Genomic DNA, 18445 nt, shown 5'->3' on the forward strand with positions numbered 1-18445 from the left:
GGGGTCCAAAAATTGTTTACTTTGACGGACCCAAAGACATTGTTACAATTTTTGTTTCCCCCCCGTTCTATCAATTTTGTACATAACCGGCGGTAATTTCCTAATATACGATTTTTTGACCCCCCCCCTTCCTATCAATTTTGTACATGGATTTCACATGTAACACTCACCCGGACCAAATATAACGCCCGGTCTGGATTTAACGCTACAGCGGGATATAATGATCCTCCCCTCTTATGACGTTTTGTCGTTTTTTTCTGTCACTTTCATTTGTTGGATTTAATGATCCTCTCCTCTTAATACGTATAACTGAAAACGCTAACGTTTTAACGTTTTTTTGTATTTTGAATTGTATCAATTTTTACATCTTCCTGACAAAAGTGAATTGTAGATTTATATAGGAATTTTTACCAGGAACACTGCACCCATATTTTAGTTCAAAAGTCAAAACAAAACTGTACTACAGTTTCTAAACAGAATTTACAAGGCTGAATATTTTTAAATGAAAATGATTTTTGAAGATCTAAAGGGGAAAATGAAAAATTAGACATGTAAAGGCAAGATATTTTCATCTTGTTTCATACTTTTATCCAAAAATTTATTCTTTTTTCCCTAAAATCAGTTATTTACCGCAATTCAGGGAATNAAGAGGAGGGGGGTTAATGATTTATAGAAAAATATCCACCCCTGAGAATTTTAGCAATATCAGTGCTGTTTAGTTTGTTTGTACTCCCCCAAGAAACTAGTACACTATTTGAATCTCGTAACAGTGTTCTTTGTGAATCTTCCTAACCTCTGATATTTTCTTTCATTTTTCATATAGCCCCCCCCCCCCTTCACACAACGGTTAGACAGACAGCCCACGGCTAGACGGTATAAGATGACCTGCGCTGTTCAGGCGCTGGATATGATCCTTGACCTGGAACCTGACGATGAGCTGGAGGATAACCCAAACCAGTCCGATCTCATTGAGCAGGCAGCAGAGATGCTCTACGGTCTTATCCATGCAAGGTATAGAGGTAGCTCTGAGAACCTGGAACAATTGATCAGCATTGCCATTTTTTTGTTTCAGGGTTTTGAAGGTTTTTCAACCCTTTTTATTACATCAAAAGTAAAGCTCTTGATATGGGTTCTTAAAATTGGGGGGNTTTCCTGGCTTCTTTGTTTAAAAGGGAAACCTCTGAACAGTATTCTTTGTTAAGATATATCCTAACTAACAGAGGGATTGCGCAGATGATCGAGAAATATCAAGCTGGAGATTTTGGACACTGTCCTAGGTATAGTTTAAATATTCCTAAAGGGAGTGACCGGCAATGTATGTTGAACTGAGATTGCAGTATTATGGGGAAATTTTTTAGGATTCATTTGAGAACAATCATACGTTTTTACAGTGCATATTTGTTCAGCAAGGGTGTAAATTCAAAAGTTAAAATCCTCATTGGTTGTTCATTTTGGAGGGATGATTTTGAGAATTGGTTTATTTAAATTATTCAAAAACGACAAAGCTAAATGTAACAAAATTTCTACAGTTAACTTATTAGATCTTTATATTGCTTTTCTTATTCTTAATGAATATGTTTGCAGATTTCTACAAATTCTTCTATTGTCGTCCATTAAAAATTCTAGGAAATCTACAGAAAATGATTTTGAACATTTAGACATTACAGAATCCAATAACTGAATATGATTACTTATTTCGATGATAAAAGTTAATTTTTATTTTCTCAACCTGTTCCTGAAACAACTGCGCCAATTCCTGCCATGAAAATACGCCAAATAGAATATTAAACCGGTTTTTTGAACTCAACTCTGTAGAAAATAATATGCAGCTTGAATCCGGAAGCTCAGAGCTGAAAACTTTAGAATGGTGGATATCGGGATTAATGCTTAATCCACTCTTTTTCTTAATCTTGAGATTAAATATTGCTTGTTCTCCTCTCATTTTTAATCTCCAGATTAATTATCCGATCAGGATTAAGGATATCCCATTCTAAAGTTTTCAGCTCAGGCCGTAAATAAGGCCGAGATTTAAGACCCGAGCTGTATTTTCCCGAATTTTCTAAATCGCGGGCTCTGATAAATTGTAGTCATTGAAAAAGTTAAACAACCGATTCTCAAAATTCTCTCTCCAAAATGGAAAATCTATGACAATTTTAGAGATTAAATTTGCGTTCTTTGCATATGATTAAATATTTCTCAATAATACTGCAATCTCAGTTCAACTAACATATAATGCCGGTTACTCCCTGTAAAGATTCGGATCCATGGATTTTTTTTCACAGCACAAGCAAGAATAGGGCTGATATTTGTAAATTCCAAAAATCAAACTGACGTTGTTTCCATGGGATTCCAAGACACTTATGAGAATATTATGCTTAAAACAGGAAACTATTCCGACATATACAAATAATTTTGTTTCCAGGGTATACTGTGAAAACCAACCGATGCTCCCAATTGGATTATCAGATGTTCCAGGAGAAGCAATGGTTAAACTATACTGTCCCAAATGTATGGATGTTTACACACCCAAGTCATCAAGGTAACTTGGTTTTCCCACCTTTTGACCAACATTATCGACCTAAGATTCACCCAACAGAGGGAAGTTAAGTTACTTAACGTCCCTTGGGACAGTTATGGAACATAACCACCCGTTCCGCGAAGTTTACGACTGTCCATTTTCATCTTAAAAGACGATAAAGTTTTGAAAAACTACTTTTCGGGAAATTACAAATTTACTTAACCACGGGTTCCCTCGACCAATTTAGCCTACAAACATCACTTGCTGCACTATGGATGTTAAGTAGGCAAAATTGGTCTTGGGAACCCTTGGTAAAATAAAATTGCCTTAACTTCCATGGAACGTAGTTGTAAATATTCATTATTGCTAAATATAGGCTCCTCACAATTATTAATTAGAGGGATGGAGGTGGGGGGGGCCTGGCCCCCAGCCTGTCCCAGCCGCGGCGCTCGGCCTCCTAGCCGCAGCGCTCGGACCAGAAATTTTTCTTAATCTAACTTAACCCTAAAATATTACAAAATTACTTAGAATTATATACATGTTATACATATGAGATCCATGAAAATATTGATATGAGGGGGGGGGGGTCCAAAAATCGTTCTCTAGCACAGACTTCTATCGAAATTTTTCGCCGTTATAGAAAAATTACCTTGTTTTGTGTATATAAGTCATAGAAAAGTTCAAATTTTAGCACCCCCCCCCCTTCTCCCAGGGTTGGGGAGGGGGTTATTGAAAACATTTCATCTGCTAGAATGCCATGTTTTGAAATGTTTGAATCATAAATTGATTAATAAATGTTGTCAGCTTACTTTACTGTCATTACTGAATTTACTTTACTTTAAAATTAAAACATGAAAATTGTGTCATTTATCAAATATTTACGATTTCCACATAAATAAATGATGCTCTATGTAAAATATTAAAATCAAAATGTACGTGTCTTTGATATATATATATATAAAGTTTACTTTGTTGTTTTTGTATTTTTTTATCAATAAAAAGATTTGAATAATAATTAATTGATTTTCTTTAAATGAAGGGTCACTTTAGGTTGCGGGAATATAACCTTAATCTCAATAATAAGAAATTATTCGCTTTAATGTAGTTGTTGTTTTCAGTTATGAGACAGTTTGCTTAACAGTGTGGATTATTCCTCTCTAGTTTTCCTATACAGTCAATACGTCTGCTAAGCGGAAAATGTCAAGCTCGGAGGAAGTGAGTTGGATCTCTTGGTTCTGCGGACTCCGGGGGAATGAGTTTTTCTGCGAGGTGGATGAGGATTATATCCAGGTATGTCAGGAGACACGACAGTTTGCTCGCAAACCGTTACATTAGAAATCTCAATCTTCATATAATAGCGTGTTATGTTAAATTTTTCTTTGTGTTAATCTTAACCATTAGATGTTGCCAGACGCGCTAATGTAAATGATTTAAAGCAAATGATCGTAGTTCAGATGCATTTTTTACAGAAATCTTCGGTTTCAAATCAATTATGGAGGGTGTGTGGCCCTGGCCGGTCAATTTATTTTCTATTTTTCTCATCTTTATTAACGCTCTATGCAATTCAAATTAGGGTGAAACACGAATGGGGTCAAAATAATTTGGGTGTGTATGTTCTTTGGTTGATATGACCCAATATGAGCAATTTGGGATCATTTTAGGTTGATCGGAACATTGCATAAATTGGAAATTGTTTTCGGTTTTTCGGCAAAATCTAGATTTTGATAAAGTCCGATTCCAAATTGTTTTTTACGGCCACAATGGAGGCTGCATGCAAAATTTCAGCCTTTTATCTTAATTTTTAATTTCCACCTAAGTGTTCGTGTCACCCTAAATTGATTTTGTTTACGTTTCTCATAGTTTTATAGACATTTTTTTCTAAACGATTGATAATGAATTATTTCTGATTTCTTGTACACATTTAGGATAAATTCAACCTGACCGGCCTAAACGAGCAGGTTCCCCACTACAGACAGGTAGGACCTAAGGTTTATATCTCATTTTATTTATTTATTTTTAGACGATTTTCGTCATAATTCGTAACACGTTGTGAATATTTACCTTTCGTGGTCTTAACGCTTATTAAAAAAACATACTTATTGCATGATATAAAACATCTTTTGGGGTTTGAAACTGAGAAGTAATTTAAGATTTAAGCTGAGGCTAAACTTAAGTCTTAAAGAGTGGGGTTTAGGAGAAAATTTATATTTGCTTTCCCTTGTCATTTTCATATTTTACAACATAAGTTAATTTGCTTCCCTGACTTGCCCCAATTCAACAATAAAGTCTACATCTTTACAACTCAATGTCACACACCTCTGATATTTCAAACTAGGCATTCTGTTAGATCAAATAATCTAAGCTTGAAAGGTTTACATCATCAAGTTGCAAAAATATTGGGATTAGAAAATTTGAGTCGGTGACAATAACTCATTTCCTTTTTTCCCTTGTACATAACTGATTATTCCCTTTATTCCCTTGTACATAACTGTTTATTCCCTTGTACATAACTCTGTCTAATTCCAACCTTAACCCTTTAAATTTTCTAATAGCATGTTACATTTTTGTCGTTTTAATCTTTTTCACTTTCATTTGTGGAATATTATCCTCCGGCTCCTCTTTTAACGTTTTTTCGTTTTTTTTTACTTTCATTTGCGGTGTCACGTTAAATAAGGCCCGGGCGTTATATTTGGTCCGGGTGAGTGATACATGTGAAATCCATGTACAAAATTGATAGGAGGGGGAAGGGGGTCAAAAAATCTTANAATTGTTGTGAAAGTTACCATCAAACAAGCTTGCCGTTTTCCATACTTGAAGTTTCAAAAAATAAAGTCCTGGTTCATTTTCAGGCACCACCACACAGACGGAGGATACTTTGGTACTGGGTTCCCCCACATGCTGTTCATGGTGCACCCTGAGTATAGACCCAAACGTCCGGCGAACCAGGTGAATTCTTCAAACCGGTTTTCAAGATCATTTATTGTTTGCGTAGATCCGACTTCTAAATCCGTGTTAAAAAGGATTCAGTTCCGGAATCCGTCCTGTAGCGGACACATCCGAATCCGGCTATAATATTTTAATTTCTATAAATATCATTTTGTTTTGCCGAGTAATGGTTATTGGTTATATCGCTATTTTTTAACAAACTTTTTTGAAGTTATGTTTTTTCGGTGTTAAGTTTTGGATTACTTAATAATTTTGGATCCGGAACCTCTTATAAAGGCAGCCAGGTAACTAGTGTATAAGTGCTGACTGCAGATCCAGACTGTAAGTACGGATTAAACCCCAGGAGTTAAATAGTTTTTTAAGTTTCATAATTTTTTTTCAGTTTGTTCCTCGTCTCTACGGATTCAAGATTCATCCTTTGGCTTATCAGATCCAACAGCAAGCAGCAGCTAACTTTAAGGTACAAATCCGCCAAATAATTTCTGAGAATGGGACTAAAAAGCTTAATTCAGAATTTCTAACATTTGTTAGGACATGATTTTTCGTTTAAAATATAAAATATACATCGGGAGTTGAAATATAGAAGAATAATTTTGGTCGTATTCATGAACTAACTTCGGTTTCTTTTCAGACTCACGACACTAAACCTGGACGTCGTTAATATCCCCCGGAGCTGAAAACTAATCATCCTTGTATCATCTCGGGTTCAAGTCTCAAGAGCAGTCGAAGAAACTCCCCGGAGAACCTGTAACCTGAAACTTAATCTTGCGCTGAAATCCCATGCAACGCATTTCACCTTCCTAGCAAAAACAGTTATAAAAAGTTTTATCTAAAATACGAACTACGTACACCCCTACTCTCAGTCCCGTAGGAGATTTGTTAAAGGTCAAGATAATCATAGACTTGGATCAAATGATTCGTTTTCATTTTTTTCAAGCTATGTAATGTATAACCTGTTATTTTCCAGATAATCCTACAGAATCCGGCTCCTAGTTGATAGTCCAGATCCTGAGGACCATATCCGGATACTCTAGGACCCGGTTCCTAGTCGCTAGCCCGAATCCTGAACGATGTATCCGGATACTCTATTGGACCCGGTTCCTAATCGCTAGCCCGAATCCTGAACGATGTATCCGGATACTCGAAAGGACCCGGTTCCTAGTCGCTAGCCCAAGTCCTGAACGATGTATCCGGATAACTTTATTTCCATAGTTCCAAGGTTTCTTGTAACTCTCTGTTCCGTTTTCAGCATTAAAACAATTATTATTTGTCCGGGTTTGTGAACAGAGTGTTCTTGAAGCCCTGGAACATATTACTTTACTGTAGCTTCATTAATTAACTTGGAACACCTCAAAGGATGATTTTGTCTAGGTCGGTAATTATAGAAACAATTTTTTTCAAGTGGAACTGAAAGACTGCGCAGCTGCGTAAATCTGTGTGTAAATGATAATTATATGAAGTTTGATGTGTCAAAATAAAAATAAAATAACAACAATTGTTGGCGGTGTAATTATTTCCCTCATTTATTTCAGATCAGAATGAACTCGATAACATTTTTGTCCAGGGTTCATAGGTCCCTTAGAGTACCCTCGAGGTCGACTGGGATTGGAGAGTTGTCAAATAAACAGATTTTAAGCTCACGAAGTTTAAGCTCCGTTGTTAGTTCTTCAAGTTCAGTTCAAGATGAAACGAAGCTGCTGAGAGAACTTAGTGCAAAGATAAGGCATGAGCTTTTTAACTCAAATCGGTGATATTCAACATTGCCAACAAAATTAAACAAATTGGTTTGAAAGTTCATCTGGAATTTACCTTCTAGTTTTCGAAAAGTTCGATTTGTTGGTCAAATCTATAGAACTATGAATTCATGTATTTTTATGTAATCTCAGACGCATTTCGGTTTCCTGGATCCGTCCCTGTGGTAAATATTTACCAAATTATCTGGGGATAAACTAATTGATCTTAAAACAGACTTATGATTTGACTTTGTATAATTGAATTCTCAAAAGGTGCTTAGAATCCGAAACATTTTAGTTCCCTGGATCCGTGTCAGTGGTAAAATATTGACCAAATTATATAAATAAAACATATTGTTTGGTCTCAAAGCATGGGTCTCAGTGTTATGTTTAAATCAAGTTTAAATGATAGAGAGAATAATATTACCTACAATTTTGACAAGAACTTTACTAAAGATATACGAATGAACTGTTATCGGAATATTATGGTGATTACATACGACCTAGAGAAAACGATGCTTGACGTTATCAAACTTATTTTTGTTTGAAGGTTCTCTGGCCCTATCACAATAGCAGAATACATGTCAGAGGTTCTAACCAACCCCATCCAGGTTTTACATTTTTTATTAAAACATAATCAAGTTTTTGATCGTAACGAATCCTATTAATATTATGATCGGAGCCTTGTTGTTTTCATTATTTATCATGACTGAATCCCATTCTGGTTCTGTAATTTATCATGACTGAATCCTATCCCGGTTCTGTTAATTATCATGACTGGATTCTATCCTGGTTCTGTTATTTATCATGACTGAATCCTATCTTGGTTCTGTTATTTATCATGACTGATTCCTATCCTGGTTCTGTTATTTATCATGACTGAATCTTTTCCTGAGACCGAATTTAAAGAATTTGAGCTGCGGCTAAAATTAAAGCCACGGCTCAAAAATTGTTGGTTCCACTTAAAATCCTATTCATTGTTTCAAGATTCATGCTGGCACTCAATTGAAACCGGTTTGTTTCGGATTTAAGACACGGCTCATTCATTTCATTAAATTTGGACACTGGTTCTTTTATTTATCTTGACTAAATTCTATCCTGGTGTTGTTATTTATCATAACGGAATCCTATCCTTGTTCTGATATCTACCATGATAGAATACTATCCTGGTTCTGTTATTTATCATGATAGAATCCTATCCTTGTTCTGTAATTTATCATGGAAATCCTATCCTGGTTCTGTTATTTATCATGACTCAATCCTATTCTGGTTCTATTATTTATCATGAGAGAATCCTATCCTGGTTCTGTTATTTATCAGGACCAAAGCCGTTCATGGTTCTGTTATTTATCAGGACTTCCTATCCTGGTTCTATTATTTATCATGGGAATTCTATCCTGGTCTGTTATTTATCATGATAGAATCCTATCTTGGTCTGTTATTTATCACGATAGAATCCTATCCTGGTCTGTTATTTATCATGATAGAATCCTATCCTGGTTTTGTTATTTATGACTGAAAAGTGAATACTATACTGATTCTACTATTTATCAGGACTGAACTAGCTGAACTTTATACAGGTTCTGCTTTTTTTAATGAGTGTTTTGATATCCAAGTTCAGTCATTATTAATTTTTCGAGTATCTCAAACTTCCATCATATGCAGGTTTGTTTGCAAGGGTCCTATAAAATTAGTAGCTTCAGAGACGACTGAACTCACTAGACAGATTTCATTACATCTATTTTCTTGAATCATGATTCCGTTACAACTTTCAACTTGTTTATTTTAATAATTTTTCATTATTTTACTTTGATTTTACCTTCAGATAGCGATACTAAACGTGTTCCAGGTCGTCACTTAATCCTCAGCTTTTGTTTGAGTTACTCCACCCACTATTTCCAAACAGATTCTAGTACAAGATGTGGTAATGTAGAATTTGTACACTCGCAGTACAGCTGTATTCTTACGTCGCAAGTGTCGACGTTTATGTGTCCGAAAAAAAATTATTAATAATAGTGATAATTAAGTGTTTATCTTACAGTAAAATAAGTGAAATTTTGTTTTCTCTATTTTCTGTTTTTACACTTATTTAATCTTGATGTTTTCCTTATTATATTTGAGTTTGACACTTGTGACGTCATGTATAATTGGTCCATTTCTCTGTTGTCACCTCTTGTACTTGATAATCTATTTGCCTGTACATAACTAACAACTTTTAAATAATACTTTAAACAACAGGGTGTGTACATGAATAAAGACGCATTGGGAGCTGACGGCCATTTTGTAACCTCACCAGAAATAAGGCTTGTTTATGCTCTTTATGCTTAATATATTGAACTAAAGAACTAGATAGAGACCAAAAGATTGCAAGAATAAAAAGAAAACTTTTCGTTTGAGAATGTATTGGACTAGGCTTTTAGGGCGCTTAGCGCCCATCTTCTATTTAAATTGTGAACATGTTCTTTTTGTTAACATTTTAAAACAAAGAAGAAAAAAATTTTGCGGATTTTCAAGAATTTTAATTTTTTACAAAATTAAAAACCTTTAAACACATTTTTTTTAAAATTTTATCATTCATAAACCTTCCCTGTGGTCACGTGATGTCCCACAAAAATTTGGGCCCGATCGGTTCAGCCGTTTTGACGTTATTGGATACAAACAGACAAACAGACAGACAAGCCAAATTTATATATAGATTGTGGTTGCTAAGGAGTAAGGATAAAAATGAAGCCAAACTGTAGTTATTGTGGTTGCTAAGGATAAACATGAAGCTAGATGTTTGGAGAATGTATTGGATTGTGGTTACTAAGGATAAACATGAAGCTAGATGTTTGGAGAATGTATTTTGTTGTGGTTACTATGGATAAAGATGAAGCCAGATGTTTGGAGAATGTATTGGGTTGTGGTTAATAAGGATAAACATGAAGCCAGATGTTTGGAGAATGTATTGGACTGTGGTTACTAAGGATAAACATAAAGCCAGATGTTTGGAGAATGTATTGATTTGTGGTTACTAAGGATAAACATGAAGCCAGATGTTTGGAGAATGTATTTTGTTGTGGTTACTAAGGATAAACATGAAGCCAGATGTTTGGAGAATGTATTGGGTTGTGGTTACTAAGGATAAACATGAAGCCAGATGTTTGGAGAATGTATTGGACTATGGTTACTAAATGAATGGATGAAGATGGGAGAACCAAGACCTATTCAATTGGTTGAGCTGGGACCCGGGAAAGGAACATTAATGAATGATATTTTAAGGTAATGAATTGCTCAATGTTTTGATCTAAATAAAATACTAAAATCACGTTGTTTCAACAAAAATCAATAACTTATTAAAGAGACTGTCAGCTAAATTTTCAGTAATTCATAGATGGGCATGCCCGATTAACAACGGTTCCGTTAAAAACTTTGTCTGATTAAGTACGAATTATAAATCAATGTTTTGAAATTTTGAAATCTGATTTTTTTCAATGGTGGTTTCTCTGCAAAAGTGACTTTTACACGTTTATTCTCGAAAAACAGTTTTGAATCTAGAAAAAGAGAACGTCTTCCATAATATTTATCATACAAAGGTTTCAATTGTTATTCGGGCAAGGACATCTTTGCAGAGAGGGTTGATTAAAATTACGCTCCCAGTCACTGAAAATGTGACTGTGTTTACTGTTTAGAACGATCGGTAAACTAAGACCATCTGAGCTGGAGCATATTTCATTACATCTGGTAGAAATCAGGAACTGGTTTTTAACATCAAATTCCCTTCATAGAATTTTCAAAGATTTTTTTTAACTTCATGGGTGATTTCATGTTTTATTTTTGCTTTATCTATTTACGAGATGACTTGTAACTCATGTCTAATGTGCATATTATTTCAAGAATCTTTTGTTATTTAAGTTAGAAGGTTAAAAAACTGTCACTATAATAGTCCAGAAATGCGGAAATCTCAAGAACTAACTTTGTGTGGACAAAACTCAGAAAATTCCGATTTGAAAGAAACCACCTCAAAGGTTTGATAAAAATATTCCATATAAATCGTCTAAAGGGTGTTGAAAAAAACACATGACACTTTTTACTTTCATCATTATCATTAATCATTATCCGATCATAATGAAATTTATATCACAGTGTCTCACGTTTGGACTACATGGTTTTTAAAACTTTCTGATTTGACCAACCCTGCTCTGAATAAATGCTCATTATCTCATGAGAAAGGATTTTATCAGCTAGGATTTCCTACTCTCGCCATACTGCTTCAGATGATAGAGATTTTCACATTTCTTCCTTGCAAACTTTTTTTTTGCCATGGCCCAAATATTCTCAATTAAAGGTCGGACATTATTTAACTTTGTGGTTATTTTTTTAGGCGTAAATCAACTTTGATTGAAACTATTGCTGACAGCTGGCTGGCTTGCTGCCGTGGCTGTTTAGAAGTTTCGTCCTGCCGGCTACCTGAGCCCTCATGGACCATGTAATAGTTGATTTACACCAGGAAAAGCTTTAGGATAGTAAGGTATAATCCTTGTTGAAATCAAACATGGTCAAATCAGCTTATAGTAATGGTCCCTGGCAGCTGTTCTCCTAGTTGAAGAAGAACTGAAGGAACTGAACTGGCTCAGTACAGTACAGTACAGTACAGTACAGTACAGTACAGTACAGTACAGTACAGTACAGCACAGCACAGTACAGTACAGTACAGTACAGTACAGTACAGTACAGTACAGTACAGTACAGTACAGTACAGTACAGTACAGTACAGTACAGTACAGTACAGTACAGTACAGTACAGTACAGCACAGCACAGCACAGCACAGCACAGCACAGCACAGCACAGCACAGCACAGCACAGCACAGCACAGCACAGCACAGCACAGCACAGCACAGCACAGCACAGCACAGCACAGCACAGCACAGCACAGCACAGCACAGCACAGCACAGCACAGCACAGCACAGCACAGCACAGCACAGCACAGCACAGCACAGCACAGCACAGCACAGCACAGCACAGCACAGCACAGCACAGCACAGCACAGCACAGCACAGCACAGCACAGCACAGCACAGCACAGCACAGCACAGCACAGCACAGCACAGCACAGCACAGCACAGCACAGCACAGCACAGCACAGTACAGCACAGCACAGCACAGCACAGCACAGCACAGCACAGCACAGCACAGCACAGCACAGCACAGCACAGCACTGTTCTCCTTGTTGAAGAAGAACTGAAAGAACTGAACTGGCATTTGCTTTTGCTTAGAAATAGTTGTTTACTGTGTCCTCCACTTTTTTATTCAGAGCAGTGTTGACCAAATTCGATAATATTTTACTATGTAGTCCAAACATCCTAGAGACATTCTGATATTAATTTCATTATGATCAGATAATAAATAAGCCAATGAGAGAAAAAATTGTTCAGTGTTTGATTTTTTTAACACCCTTCAGATTATATTTATAAATCATCTTTAATGCAGTGCTTAGGATCTGAATCCAAGGGGTAAAATATCGACCAAAAAACTGCGAAAAAAACGTTTACCCTCATAAAAGAGAGATTATAAAAATTTCCCGATCTCTCACTGGTTCATCAAGTTTCAGCTTAAAAATATGATAAACTGACAATTCTGCTTGATAAAATGAATCAGTAAATCTTCAAGAAATGTTTATGACCTGGATCCGGATTCATTTTTGTTCCAGTGCGGATCCATGATCCGGATCCGCATCAAAATTAAACGGATCCTAAGCACTTCACTGCTTGGATGTCTGACCAAATTCTGTTTTAGTTCGGATGTCCAATAGTCTGGCATAACAGTCTGCGAAGCGTCCCAAGAAAATTTTCCCTATTTGTTGCTCATGAGTTCCTTGATGCTCTTCCTATTCACAAGTTTGTCAAGACTCGGGACGGATGGAGAGAAATACTGATTGATCTAGACCCGGGGACAAAGGTACAATTTTATCATGCTTTTCAGGGACTCAGGACTCCCTTCATTTATAGAGTGGCATGTATAATTCTCAACACCACCTTTCATTCCTTTGTCTGGTCAAGGATGAATGATAATTTTGTTTTCTAAAAATTGATCATCTTCATTTGTGGTTTTTTTATGAATAAGTTCTAAACATTACGTAAAATCATTTATAAAACTTATATTTGGTTTGCAGTGCAGATTTTCGCTCTTTATCGATAAGGCTCAAGACGATTTACACAAAATTAAATCTCAAGCTAAATTCTAATAAGTTATTATACGAAATCATCCTTTAGACTACCTGATGATCTTATTCCTCCTATATACTGTGTTCTTTGTTGTGTACTAACAAGCAGTAGATTTGGAACTTTGTGTGACGTATTGTTAATCTTGAACGCTTAAACTAGATATCATATGTGGGAACTTTTCATTCAAGGATCGATGCTTGATCTCTTTGTTAAAGGAATTAAATGGATCCGTAGGTCTGGACAGGATGAAGATCTGTTTAATCCTGAAATTCACAATTCAAAAAAGTTCTAACTTCTGCATGCTTTTATAGGAAAACAAGCTCCGTTACATCCAGTCTAGGAATCAAACACCATCCTGTGTTTTGATTGATCCGTTTCTCACCAATCAGGAACTAGAACTTTGTCCTCAAGCTGGAATTGTTTGTAAACAAATCTCAGGTACGTTATTTTAGGAACACTTTTCTTTAATCTTGACCCTTATGAAAACTGTTAGCCATCTAAATTTATTGTGACTTTTTTGCTACAAATATCGTTCGTGTTTCTCGTTGATCGATTGCAAGACCTATTATAATTACACGAAGCTAATTCCTTTAATTTTATAGATCGATTGGTCGAGAACGGAGGTTTGGCGCTTTTGGCGGATTACGGCGGAAATGGACAATCTGATTCATTCAGGGCGTTTAGAAAACATAAACAAGTTCATCCCTTGGTTAGTTAGTTTCAATAACAATATCATATCATGTGGGTTCCCTTTTCAAATCCATCTTATATCATTATTTATGTCTTATTTGGGAATTTCGGAAACTATGAATTCTTGAAAAAACAGTAAATATACTGAGATTACATAATACCAGATGCTGCCCTCTGTCTTATTGAGTTAATTCCGTTAAGAATACTTCACATATGGCGAGGGGGGGGGGGGGTGTCTCCTGACAGAGGGAGGGAACAATTTCACACAAAAAATGTATACCCTTCTATTTTTCAACTTTCATTGATATTTGGTCTTGTTTAGGATTTACCCGGAACTGCTGATCTTACCGCAGATGTCGACTTTAAATATCTTGCAAAACAGGTGAAAAGGATTATGTAAACAAGTTCTTTGAAAATTTTATTTATTTAATATTAAGTATTTTACTTATTAGATAAATGAAGCTTGCGCTTGGTTTGGTCCTATTTCACAAACTCAATTCTTATTGTCTGCAGGGATACAAACCAGGTACCCGGAGAAACATGGTAATGAAATCAGGTACTCGGAGAAATACCCTTATCAAACCGTGTAATGAAACCAGGTACCCGGAGAAATATCTTAATTAACCATTGTAATGAAACCAGGTACCCAGAGAAATATCTTAATTAACCCTTGTAATGAAACCAGGTATCCGGAAAAATATCTTAATTAACCCTTGTAATGAAACCAGGTACCCGGAGAAATACCTTTATCAAACCTTGTAATAAACCAGGTACCCGCAGAAATATCTTAATTAAACCTTGTAATGAAACCAGGTACCCGGAGAAATACCTTTATCAAACCTTGTAATGAAACCAGGTACCCGGAGAAATACCCTTATCAAACCTTGTAATGAAACCAGGTACCCGGAGAAATTCCTTTTTCAAACCTTGTAATAAACCAGGTACCCGGAGAAATATCTCACTTAATTAACCCTTGTAATGAAACCAGGTACCCGGAGAAATTCCTTTTTCAAACCTTGTAATAAACCAGGTACCTGGAGAAATATCTTAATTAATTAACCCTTGTAATGAAACCAGGTATCCGGAGAAATATCTTAATTAACCCTTGTAATGAAACCAGGTACCCGCAGAAATATCTTGTTTAACCCTTGTAATGAAACCATGTACCCGGAGAAATACCCTTATGAAACCTTGTAGTAAACCAGGTACCCGAAGTGGAGAAAATATAAACCTATGGCCCAGTGACGCCCTGCCAACCATTATGGTGGTACAATTTGATGAGAGCTTAACCCTGACTCCCAAGGGATGATGGTTGACCATTTTATTTACTTATTTATTTATTTATTTGATGTGTGTATTTCAACACAGCCTGTCAGCCATGCCTCGGTAGAATTGTTTTTAAAATTGTCTAATAAGATATTTGTAATTAAATAAATATATAAAACTTGATCAAAGCTTAATGACAAGGTTTAACTGGATGTATAAACATAAAACAAGTAATAAAACAATCTTGCAATTAAACCTGTGACATTAAATAAATTCTGCTTAGTATATTAAATAGAATGTCATATGTCCGACACTGTCAATGTGACTCTTTCATATTCATTTGCGGTTTCTTTGCGAAAGAGATGCGCATTTCTTGCTTATAAGAAGCCACGGATAAATTATCAGAATTTAACACTTTTGCACATGTTTGAACTGATAAGTGATAAATAGGGTATTGCCATCTTTGCATAGAGGGTCACTTGAATTGCTTACATTCCCTCGTGTTACGTTCTGTATAGAGAAAATCCCTTTATTGTGGTAGAAATCCACTCATTGCTTATTAATTGGATTTTACAGTCATCCCAATGCTGTAATACTGAATTTAATGAACATTTAATGAACTGGAAAGGTACCTAAACAATACTGAATTTAATGAACTGGAAAGGTACCTAAACTATACCCACCTTCAGCATAATAAAGTGCACTGATACTGAATTTAATGAACTGGAAAGGTAACTAAACTATACCTACCCTCAGCACAATAAAGTGCACTGATAATGAATTTAATGAACTGGAAAGGTAACTAAACTATACCTGTCCTTAGCACAATAAATTGCACTGATATTGAATTTAATGAACTGGAAAGGTACCTAAACTATACCTATCCTCAGCACAATAAAGTGCACTGATACTGAATTTAATGAACTGGAAAGGTACCTAAACTATACCCACCCTCAGCACAATAAAGTGCACTGATATAGAATTTAATGAACTGGAAAGGTACCTAAACTAACATACCCTCAGCACATTAAAGTGCTGTGATATTGAATTTAATGAACTGGAAAGGTACCTAAACTATACCTACTCTCAGCACAATAAAGTGCTGTTATACTGAATTTAATGAACTGGAAAGGTATATAAACAATAGCTACCGCTGTACCATAGGTTAGGTAGGGTAGGAGAATAGAGATATTATAGGTTAGGTAGGGTAGGAGAATAGAGATATTATAGATTAGGTAGGGTAGGAGAATAGAGATATTATAGATTAGGTAGGGTAGGAGAATAGAGATATTATAGGTTAGGTAGGATAGGTTCAAATCCTCATGAATCTTTAACTTTGAATCGGTGATTTATTATTTGGACCGGCGGTAGGTAGTTCAGCGAACCAGCTCAAATTCATTAAATTCGTTCCCTGATGCGAGTCCGGAAACAAGTCTTTTGTATGAGCAATTCATGGATCAAAAACAACACTGATAGAACACTAGATGTCGTCTTTTCAAGATTTAGGGGTTTTTCGTTCATAATAACCCTGAGGCAGAAGCCCAAAGGAGTTACGCGCATGCTGCGTTGAATTACAAGACAGAAAGAGAGCATCTAGACGACACCTAGTGTTCTATCTGTGTAGTTATTATTCTATGGATTAATAACTATGAAATGTTTAAGGTGTGAACAACTAGTGAGAGGGGGAGCAGAGGTAAAAACTATCCTTGATGCGTACCATGCGCTCACTAACTCGGAACAAATGGGAGAAAGGTTAGAAAACTATTTCCTGGGTATATTCACCGGAGAGCAGTCCAAGCTCAGATTTTGTGAAGAAATAAAGTTAATTTAATTTATTATTTTATTGTAGTTGTAAAATTTCTAAATGTGTTGCAATGCTCGGATTTAAGGGGATTAAAGAGATCAGAAAGGAATTCAGTCTCTTCCACAAACTCAAATGGTCTAATCTCTAAATCTTTGCAACCTGATGGTGTAAACCTTTGATATTTAAAAATTTAGATTATTTGATTTAACAGAATTCATAGTCCATTAGGTTGCAATGAAATAGGAATCATAAAATCAGAGTTTGTGGCAAAGACGCAATTTCTTCGTCCAGTTGTCAAATATTCCGAAAAGAAATAAGAAAGTGATGGTTCAATCATAAACATCAATGCCATATATTTTTTCAGGTTTAAATTTGCCTGTCTGTTCCCTAAAACCATGGAACCCATTCACAAAGTTGATCCTCCAGTCGGATTCGTTCAAGAAGAAGAACAAATATAATCCGCGCTAACAATTAAAACATATTGAAAATCGGATTTAACGGATTCATCATAGGATCCTTACATCTGGATACATCAAACGGATCCTTCCATAGGATCCTTACTCCTGGATACATCAAACAGATCCTTCCATAGGATCCTTATTTACATCAAACAGATCCTTCCATAGGATCCTTATTCCTGGATACATCAAACAGATCCTTCTATAGGATCCTTATTCCTGGATACATCAAACAGATCCTTCCATAGGATCCTTATTCCTGGATACATCAAACAGATCCTTCCATTGACATATCAAATGTGGATCTAAACGTACAAACAATAAAGCAGCCAAAGATTTTTTATAGTTTTACACTAATAAAAATACTGTACATTGTACAGTGCACTCTTATCCTTGTAATAACACAACTACATTTTAATATTGAGCAGTGGTTGAACTACGTAGACGTGGTTCAATCACTAGTCATGTACGTCGGATTAATTTGATAAAAAAGTAAATCAACTCAAGTCTTCGTAATTCTTCAATTATTTGCTTTTCATTAAATTTGGTTTTTTTGTATGTGTTGTATATTTGTACATTCATCATCATTATTTGGAATTATTGACGGATTTCGTGTGGTCTTTATTATTACGTGATACTTTCTGAATCTCTAGAAACGATTTTTTTTATCAGACATTTGGAATAGATTAATTAACAATAGAGATAGAAAACTAGATGTCGCCTTTGAAGATTTATGGGATTTTCGTTCACAATAACCCTGAGGCAGAAGCCTAAAGGAGTTCCGTGCAGCTGCAGACAGCGTTGAATTACAAGACGGAAAGAGAGC

At 35.6% G+C, this 18445-nt stretch overlaps 3 protein-coding genes across 4 annotated transcripts in view; all 3 read left to right on the forward strand.

Moving 5' to 3' along the window:
• The window catches only part of LOC111698001 (uncharacterized), a 14128-nt gene extending 10428 nt beyond the window's left edge, over positions 1-3700 (forward strand). For both annotated transcript variants that reach the window (XM_023468208.1, XM_023468209.1), the window contains one exon: positions 3637-3700. The gene's annotated coding sequence lies outside the window, so the exon portion shown is untranslated. The remainder of the gene's footprint in view (positions 1-3636) is intronic.
• On the forward strand, positions 899-6997 carry LOC111698003 (casein kinase II subunit beta; the record flags this gene model as incomplete). Its single annotated transcript, XM_023468211.1, is given in 6 exon segments — positions 899-1011; positions 1203-1277; positions 2423-2539; positions 5368-5464; positions 5847-5924; positions 6096-6997. Coding segments are annotated over 6 exon segments (501 nt in total). The 3' UTR covers positions 6126-6997.
• Positions 6992-17761, forward strand: LOC111698002 (protein arginine methyltransferase NDUFAF7, mitochondrial). The gene is made up of 13 exons (XM_023468210.1): positions 6992-7187; positions 7748-7808; positions 9436-9500; positions 10333-10458; positions 10869-10931; positions 11123-11204; positions 12974-13135; positions 13713-13839; positions 14004-14110; positions 14414-14473; positions 14544-14617; positions 17020-17109; positions 17526-17761. The coding sequence occupies exons 1-13, from the start codon at positions 7003-7005 to the stop codon at positions 17617-17619; spliced, it is 1296 nt and encodes a 431-aa protein (XP_023323978.1). The 5' UTR covers positions 6992-7002; the 3' UTR covers positions 17620-17761.
• Positions 17762-18445: the final 684 nt, after the last annotated feature.

This window comes from Eurytemora carolleeae, unplaced genomic scaffold (assembly GCF_000591075.1).
Source record: "Eurytemora carolleeae unplaced genomic scaffold, Eaff_2.0 scaffold153, whole genome shotgun sequence".
Classification (NCBI taxonomy): domain Eukaryota; kingdom Metazoa; phylum Arthropoda; class Copepoda; order Calanoida; family Temoridae; genus Eurytemora; species Eurytemora carolleeae.

Bases quoted from the DNA above. Each gene is read 5' to 3' on its own strand.
- LOC111698002 (XM_023468210.1), top strand. From the start codon at position 7,003: ATGAACTCGATAACATTTTTGTCCAGGGTTCATAGGTCCCTTAGAGTA. The intron at 11,205-12,973 runs GTTTGATAAAAA...ATTCTGTTTTAG, and splicing joins TGAAAGAAACCACCTCAAAG to TTCGGATGTCCAATAGTCTG. The intron at 14,474-14,543 runs GTGAAAAGGATT...TTTACTTATTAG, and splicing joins TTAAATATCTTGCAAAACAG to ATAAATGAAGCTTGCGCTTG.